An 8,607-nucleotide genomic window follows, 5' to 3' on the forward strand; every position below is an offset into this window, starting at 1 on the left:
GGTTTTCTTTTTAAATTTTATTTTTCCTGGTGGAAGAGAGCTGGAGTTTGACAAGAGGGAAGAGGCCAAAAAGTGCTTGTTTGAGTTTAGGAGGGATGAAAGTTTTTCTTTCTTTTTTTTTCAATTCGAGAATTTCTTTCTTTTATTTAAAGAGCCATATTTTTTGTTTGAATTTCTAAAAAGTACACTTATTATTCACTTAGAACTTACTCCGTACTTCCATAGAAGTTAGAAGGAGCAGAGCTGTTAAAACAGATCATCGAGTCGGGTTCGGGTCGGGTCATCTCGGGTCTCGGGTCATGATCAGGTCGGGTCGTGTCTGGTCAATATTTCATCCGGGTTGAGTTCGGATTCGGTCGGGTCGATTTCAGGTCGGGTCATGTCGGGTTTTTTCCTATCCTGAGTTCAGGTCGGGTCTCATTTCGGCCAGGTTTGATTCCTAGTTCGGGTCTTATCGGGTCGGGTTTAAGTCGGTTTGTAGCAGGTAATTTCGGGTTCGGGTCTTATCGAGTCGGGTTTAAGTCGTTTGCAACACAATTATTTTCGGGTTCGGGTCTTGGTTTGGATCGGATAATAATCGGATCAGATAGAATTCAGGTCGGGTCACTCTCGGGAAAGGGTCAAACTCGGGTCTGATAATTAACTTATACATTTTAATTATTTTATATTGTAAAAAATATTGTTAAATTTTATATAGACCAAATAATCGCGTGTTTTTGTCAAGTCAATACATATATAAAGTGAATATTACGAACCAATGATCGATTTGGTCATCTCGAAATGTGAAAGTGAAAAACATTTACTCCTGCAACTCGAATTTCATTTTTGGATTGAGGGGTAAGTGAATGGGTCTCGAGCCAATGCGAGTCTACTGTGTGATAGTGTAACCGTTTTTCTCGTTACGTTGTTGAGCACATTGACATAGGTTGCGCAGACAAAGAGAAATACTGTCAGTTAGGATGTTAGATTCAATTCTTACCTTTCATCTCATCCAAATTGCAAAAAATAACTCGAAATTATTGTAAAAACAAAATAAGTGTTACTTTACTTTTGTTTATTTATATAAAAACGTTAATTTGTTCAACACGTTTTAATTTTTTCAAATTTTAATTTTTCAGTTTCTAGTAAATAATTAAAATAGATTTATCGTTGAAGTTAATATTTGGTCGTGTCAATGACAAGTCGGGTTATCAACAGGTCGGGTAAATCGGGTTATCACAGGTCAGGTCAATAGCAGGTTTCATCGAGTTACAATCGGTTTCGGGTTGACATCGGGTCGGGTATCGAATCGGGTTCGGGTCATTGTTCGGTCAGGTCAGTTCGGTTATCGGTCATCTTCGGGTCGGGTTCGGGTTCGGGTTCGGTGTTACAACATCGGGTTAAAATCGGTTATTGGTTTTTTCGGGTCGGGTACAGGTCGGGTTTCGGGTTACCTGTTTTACCATAATTTCGGGTCATGGTAGGTCACGGGTTCGGTCGGTTCAGGTCGGATTTTCGGCTCGGGTCAGTTTTTGACAGCTCTAAGAAGGAGTATACGTAATGGCAAAATCTGCACTTCTTTTTATAACAACTTCGTATAAAATTATATAGCCTAACACATAATTGAAATGAGTAATGAAAACTAATTAGAGATATAGGATACGGAGAAACAAATTTATTCTTATAGATAATACTATATTACTATGTGATTTTTTTTTTCTTCCTTTTTTTTTTTAGCTTTTTGACTCAAAATAAATGGTACAAAGTATGATATTGACATTCTAAAAGTTTATGTTAAGCATTACCATTAGGAACCAATTTCCGACTGAAATGACAAACAATGTTATTGTAAAATACGCTCATTTTTTATTAAATTCTCAATATGCGTCAGCAAATAACACCTGGCTATTTTTTGTAGCGAGTCAACACAAAATCTCTAAATCACCAACTTAGTTGACGATTTATAGTTAAAGAGTCGCCAGCTAAATAGGCAAATCTAGTATAGACCAAATTCCACGAAACAAAATGTCTATTTTCCTCAAGACAAAATTGTCAATTGAAAGGGCAACTTATCAGGAAAACTCGTCAATGAATTGACAATTTTGTTATGAGGAAAATCATCATTTCAATTGGCAAATTTATACTGAACCGGAAAAAAAAATTTAAAATTAAAATCAACACTACCGTGAATTTAAGATCAGAAATTATATGAAAAGGGGCATATTTTTGAAGTGTTGAAGTTTTTTTAGCATTTAAGCAAAAAATTGACAACATTATGAATTTATGAGAACTCGCCTTTTAGTAGTACTCTACTCTAAATGAGGATTGCATAAATCATTACCAATTAAGTGGTTGACTTCCAATACAAATAAGTTTATCATGCTAAGAATTGCCTATTTTAGTTATAGAGTAGGCCATGCCTAGTTTTCTTTCCTAATTCAGTGGAAAAAGAAAACAGAACAAGAAATTCAATGAATGAATTTCTATGCACTCCTCTTTGAGATTAATTCATTGGGTATTGGCTTCCTGAAGCAGCCAGCCTCCATTTTGCAATTGTTGTGCCGAATTTGTCATAATAGGCATAAAATTTGTGAAGAACAGGCCAAATTTGCCTGAAAGTTAGAAATCATGTTCCTATGTAATAGTGAAAACTGATTACAACTTTAGCTGCTGAGAAAGGCTCCACCTAATTTCCTTCAAGTAGAGAAGTAGAAAACCCCAATCAAAATAGAGATAAATACAAAAATGATCGAGTAGAGTAGAAGAGGATGGCAAGCACAGAACATTAACAACAGCAACTAAAGAACGAAAATTTGGATGGTATTCTGCCAGTCTTTCTGATATACTCAGCCTGCTGCTCAGTCTTTGCTGCTTGCTTATTCATCTTCACTTCAGCCGCTGCTCGCTTTTCTTCAGCCTTGTGCCTCGCAGCAGCAAGCTTGTTCATGAACTTATCCTGTGCTTTGGCTTTTATTCTTTCAACCTCAACCTGAACATTCACCATTTATTATGAAGAGATTAAAATTTGGTTAAGAAATTCTATGCAAATATGGCAGGACCACACAGTTGATCTAATGCGTTATAAAGAGTCAAAAGACTTCTGAAAGTATACTATAAACTCTTATACGACGTTCACTTGTGACAAGACTAAAAAATCTGTAGAGTGGAATGTTTCAGTTAAATGGACTTTTGTTTGCTTCCTACCTATGGCGAAATTTCATGCCAGCTTTACCTTTCTGTTTATCGTAGATCACATATATATATATAACTTCTTTCAATGCTATTTCCCCATATAACGAATGATAACAAATACTCCATCTGTCCCATAACTATCTTCTTGATAGGCTTTGTCACGCATATCCAAAGAACATTCAGAGGGATGGACCAAAAAGTCACTAAATACCGAGTAGCCAGTGGCGGATCTTAAACAATTTTATGAGGGGTGCCAATAGAAGAATTAAACAATGTAGTATGGAATTTATACAATTATACACAAATTTTAGGGGAGGCCGCCACTAATAATACACTACTGAATTTTCCGCCCAGGTGGGGGCGGGCCCACCCAAGGCAAATGCAAGATCTGCCATTGCGAGTAGCCTTTTTTGAGAGTCGATATAGAGAAAATAGTAAGAGAAGTGTAGTTTGCAGTTTGCTCCTGTTTTATCTCCTTCAATCAGCATCATCTCTGCTCTCAAATCCCACAAACACGCACAGAAAAATCTAGTGTTTTGTGACTTCCGCTTAATTTACTAACTCTTATATAATATTCACTTTCAACAAGGACGAAAGAATTACAAGGCGATCTATCTTTCAAATAACATTCCAAAGTTGTTCTCTTCATATCTACAGCAAAGTAGCAAGCTAGTTGTTAAAGCTTCTTTTTCCTTATTGCAAACGATAATAAAGAACTCTTCCTAACGTCTTTATTACAAATGACATAACTCTTCCTAACGTCTTTATTATTACATGTAATATCCAAATTAATTTGGTAGTTCAATAATCAAGTACACAAATATGGGATGTCAGATACCACAAAAAATGCCAACTGATCCCGGATATACTTTTCAAGAGATGCAGACAAAAATTATTGATTTCATCATGATCAACAAGGCAATTTATATCAGTAACAATTAACAAATGGTAACATAAATATCGTAACAGTTAAAGAGTACCTCATTTTTTCTCATCTCAGCCTCTGTTTTGGCTTTTTGATGATTTTCCCATGCTTGGATCTTCATTTCTTCACGTTCAAACCTGAATAATCTCTGAGTGGGTTACTTTTTTCCAGATAACACCAAGAAAAGGTACAAGTATTAAAGAAAAAAAATTGGTCACAAATGAGTTCTGTAATTGAAGTAGATGATTTGCTTTTCAACTGTTAACCAATGAAATTCAAGCCAAGAAACCCCTCCAAAAAAAAAGAACAAATCTCTACTGAGAAAGAGTCTCAACTCGAGCTCAAAGAGAACTTTGCAATACTGCAGATCAGTATAACAAGCTTTTTAATCAAATTGATTCCTTTCTTTCTTATGGTTTTCCGGTTTAAATCTCTATAGTACGAGTTCTCCCCCTCCAGTCACCAGTTTCAATGAGATTCTTGCTGGGTTATCATTTACATTTGAGTTATGTGTTTTGGCTCTAATTATCCAACTCACCTACATAGAGAAACCTTTTGACTTCTGATAAGTTTCACAGAGACAATCACAAAAGCAATCAAGCAGTATTCATCAAATAGTATACATTTCTTTCAGCAGGCATGTAACCAGAAAGGACTGGTGGAGAACAACCCCTTAACTCCTCGAGCTTTTCCATAGCTCGCTGAGAAGCATAATTTGGATACATTATCCTATTTATAACCAGTAATTCTATATGGCTAACTTGTAATGTGCAACACAAGCCAAACATTAAAAGATACAGTGCAGCTCCCCTTCTCTTCTAAACATATACTTTCGGCAAGTACAGAACACGATCCTTTCCCCCTGCAGTTACTGTGCCGTGAGTGGATGATCCTCACTAAAGGTTATTGCAATGGAGCAGTTTTATTGCCTAAAAGTGGGTGTGTGTGCTGTGTGTATGGGGGTGTGGGGGGGGGGGGGGGGTGTGGAGGATCTCTTATTAATTCAGAAGATAGAGCTAACACCACTAATAAACTTGGATCCTTTATACTGTGTATAAACCTTTAAAATCGCAAGGGAATTTGAACATTTTCACAATATGGGGAGGCAGATATAAGGGAATACAGTACCTTGCCGTGTACTTCTCTTTCTCAGCTTCCTCCCAAGCTTCCGCCCTTGCCTCAATAACACTCTTAGACACTTGCTCTCCAGCCATTGCGTTAACTGAAGATGATGTTTCTTCATCATCTTTACCAGCCCATGCAGCTATATTCATTTTACCAAGCTGCATACCCAGTTCCATTATTTCTTTCCTCGTTTTCATCTGCATCTCCTTCTCAGAAAGAAGCTCCTTTCTGTGCAAGTTTAAACTGTCATTTATCATGTTTGTGTGTGCTGCTGAAAGATTAGCTCTTTTAGGCGTTGATGACCTTGAAGAAGTAGGACTGTGCATCGGTGATTTCACCTTGACAGGAGTTCCAGTTCTCGAAGGTTCCTGGCTTGCTAGAGGAGTCATCTCTGTCCCCATATCCCTCATGGAAACAGATCTTGCAAATGACGTAGGTGGAATCAAGGTTGTCGATGTTTGGATTGATATAGATGAATCATGTTGACTGAGATGAACTACAAAAGATAACCAATGTGTTCATTTATATACAAGTTCTGTTAAGTCATAATATCGTTACAAAAGTAAAGTCATGAAACTAGTAAAACTGAGCTCGACAATGATTAAGGTGAAACAAAATTATTGAAAATCTGTAGTCAACTCTTACTTTCAGGATGGCCACCAGAATTTTCAGTCATATTCCCTGCTTTGCCCTGTAAATCAGCATGTGGGTATGGATCTGACTCCCAGCTCACCAATTTTTGTGTGGCATTTGCTTTCTTTGCCAGACTTGAATCCATCCTCTTCATATCAGGCTCTTCAAACGCAACTAATTTTTCATCTGGAACTTCAAGAACTACTTTTGTTGCAGGTTTCCTACCTCCATGGCCAAAAATGTTAGTTTTCCTTGCCCCTTGCACACCATGTGACGGCCCAGTCCTTGGTCTGTTTGAAGGAGGGCTCGCTATCCACTTCTGTGCATCATCCCATTTAGATGGTGCTGGCTTGGAGAATGGCGCAGCTGGCACTCTTGGTTGTCCTCGCTCTGACTTCTGAAACTCAAACGGTGATGATACCACACCCAAGTTGGCATGCCCATTTTCATAATCTACCTCAAAATCTTCACTTAACCCGAGCCTTGAACTGACAAAAGTTTGATCTTTTGACTTACGATCTGTTATCATTTCTGAATCCCCAGTTGTGGAAGTTGAGCATTCAACAAATTCACGCACAACATCCACATCCTTGTAGCTTTCAGAATAATCAGTACCTAGACATATTTGGAAAAAATGAATTTCTAAAAATCAAGTACTAAATTAGTAACCTGTGGCATAAAATTGAGCATTGGAATTCAGTGTCAAGATGCACTTTTTTTTTACAAATTTTGTAGCATTGGGGGACCGACATGGATCGAGCTAGGAAACGACAAACATTATTTCTCTCCTGCACTAATAATTTACTATAATAACTCACGGTAACTACATGGAATTCTGATGATGTTGAATAAAAATTGAGAGTACTAGCGGGTTTAAAAAAAATTGTGATGAACAGGCTCCTTTAGTCGCTATGGACAGTTTTATGCTCAACTGATCATGACGTTTTTCTATAGCATCTACCACTGCCACCTCAGTGGGAATGAAAAACAGAAAAAAGAACCATATATATTACCTGACAAACTTAGTTAAAGACTATGGCTGAGGGAAGTTTGTGATGAAAGTCATGAAACAACCCCACCAAAATGGACATGGGATTAATCAAGTTTTATTAGAACCCTAAAGTCTTTATTGAAGAAAATATGAAATCATTGCATAAACCCATAGGTAGGCAGAGTCGATTCAAAACCTTTAAAAGTAACTAATCGGAATCTTTAAGGCTTTAACAAATTTTCCCTTTGACATCTTAAACTAATCCTAATCCAAACTTCCTCCCCCCTTTATATCAACTCCATAAACCTTTTTTTTTGTTCCTTTCTCTCACTCTTTGTTGAGTACAATTAATTTTTATACTTTGTATTCGATTAAATGGTTACTTACTCTCTTTTTTTGAGGGGAAAGACATGTATAAGTTATTACATACAGTGCTTAGAGTCAAACTTGTTAATAAAATCATACATTCAAAGCTAATAAAATAATTCATGCCACAAAAACTTTAGGCAGAAACACAGCCAGTGAAGCAAAGTAGCTGCCTAATGCCAATTAGCTTAGCCTTGATGGTGGTACCCGAGATTTTAGATTGAATCCCGCCTACATCATTGCCTTTTGTAACTACAAATATGAACAGAGAGTGAAGCAAACGTACCTGGATCGTTTACACCAGAATGCTGAGATCTTAAAGAACAAGATGAATTCACCTCCCCCGGAAGTTCCCTCCTCTTCTTCTCTACTCCCATTAGCATACTCCTCAGCTTCGCCGGTGACAACCCTCCTCCTTTCTATACCCACAAAACAACCAAAACCCAGAAAACTCAAAATCACAAATATAAGTTAATAATTCAAACCAAGCATAACTAAAAAAAATTGCAGAAAACCCCAGAAAACTCATAATCACAAATTTAAACTCAAAACCCAGTAAAAAGAAATTTAAAAAATCAACTAACCACAACTGCATTCTGGCCCTGTGGCGGATACATATGAATTTTCAGGAAACCCAGAAAACTAATAATCACAAAACTAAGCTCAAAACCCAGAAAGAAAAAGGGAAAAAAGTCAAAAAACTTATGAAACCAACAAAAAACGAAGAATGTGCAACAACAACAACAACAAAAAAAACCCCAAAATACTCAAAATTACAAATCAGACCTAAAATCCCAAAGAAGACAAATCAACCAATCAAGCAAAAAATGGAATTTGCAAGAAAATAAAAGGGGAAATTAAACCTGAGGTCTTTCAATCCTTTCGTACTCCATTTGAAGAGAAGTTGCAAAGATGAAATACTGTAAAGTAATCAATCTTCCATTTGAATGAATATTTTATCTCTCTTCAGTCAAAGAAGAAGAATGCCCTTTGCTTCCATGAATGTAAATGGAGTGTCTAACGGACAAATTATCAGCAAAAAATGGAGCTCAGATTCAGCAGGCCCATTTCTCTGTCCTCTAGTGTCTACTGTCTAGTAGTCTGCACTATTTTCTGTAGACTGTAGACTAATTTAATTAGTCCTTGCTTTCACTTTAATTTAGTTCATTAATTTTGTAATATTTTTATTTTAATTATGGAATGTGGATTTGTTTTTCATATTGTGGACTTTGGATTCCAATTTATAAGCCGTTTTATAACACTATTTAAAAGATGTTTCAATTCTTTTTTTCTTTGTTTCTAAATGTAAATCTTGTCATGTTTCCTAACATTGTTATTTTTCAGTTTTTGGTTCTAAAATTTTGAAAGTCCTATAATTTAAATTGAGATATTCAAC

General features: G+C 36.5%; 1 protein-coding gene across 1 annotated transcript; it reads right to left on the minus strand.

Annotated features, from left to right (window-relative positions):
• Positions 1 to 2,545: 2,545 nt before the first annotated feature.
• Positions 2,546 to 8,334, minus strand: LOC110783568 (uncharacterized). The gene is made up of 6 exons (XM_021987919.2): positions 8,075 to 8,334; positions 7,498 to 7,630; positions 5,867 to 6,469; positions 5,225 to 5,717; positions 4,152 to 4,233; positions 2,546 to 2,968 (listed from the first exon to the last, which is right to left on the minus strand). The coding sequence occupies exons 1-6, from the start codon at positions 8,102 to 8,104 to the stop codon at positions 2,765 to 2,767; spliced, it is 1,545 nt and encodes a 514-aa protein (XP_021843611.1). The 5' UTR covers positions 8,105 to 8,334; the 3' UTR covers positions 2,546 to 2,764.
• Between the last annotated feature and the right edge of the window lie 273 nt (positions 8,335 to 8,607).

Source organism: Spinacia oleracea, chromosome 3, assembly GCF_020520425.1.
Source record: "Spinacia oleracea cultivar Varoflay chromosome 3, BTI_SOV_V1, whole genome shotgun sequence".
Taxonomy (NCBI): Eukaryota; Viridiplantae; Streptophyta; class Magnoliopsida; order Caryophyllales; family Amaranthaceae; genus Spinacia; species Spinacia oleracea.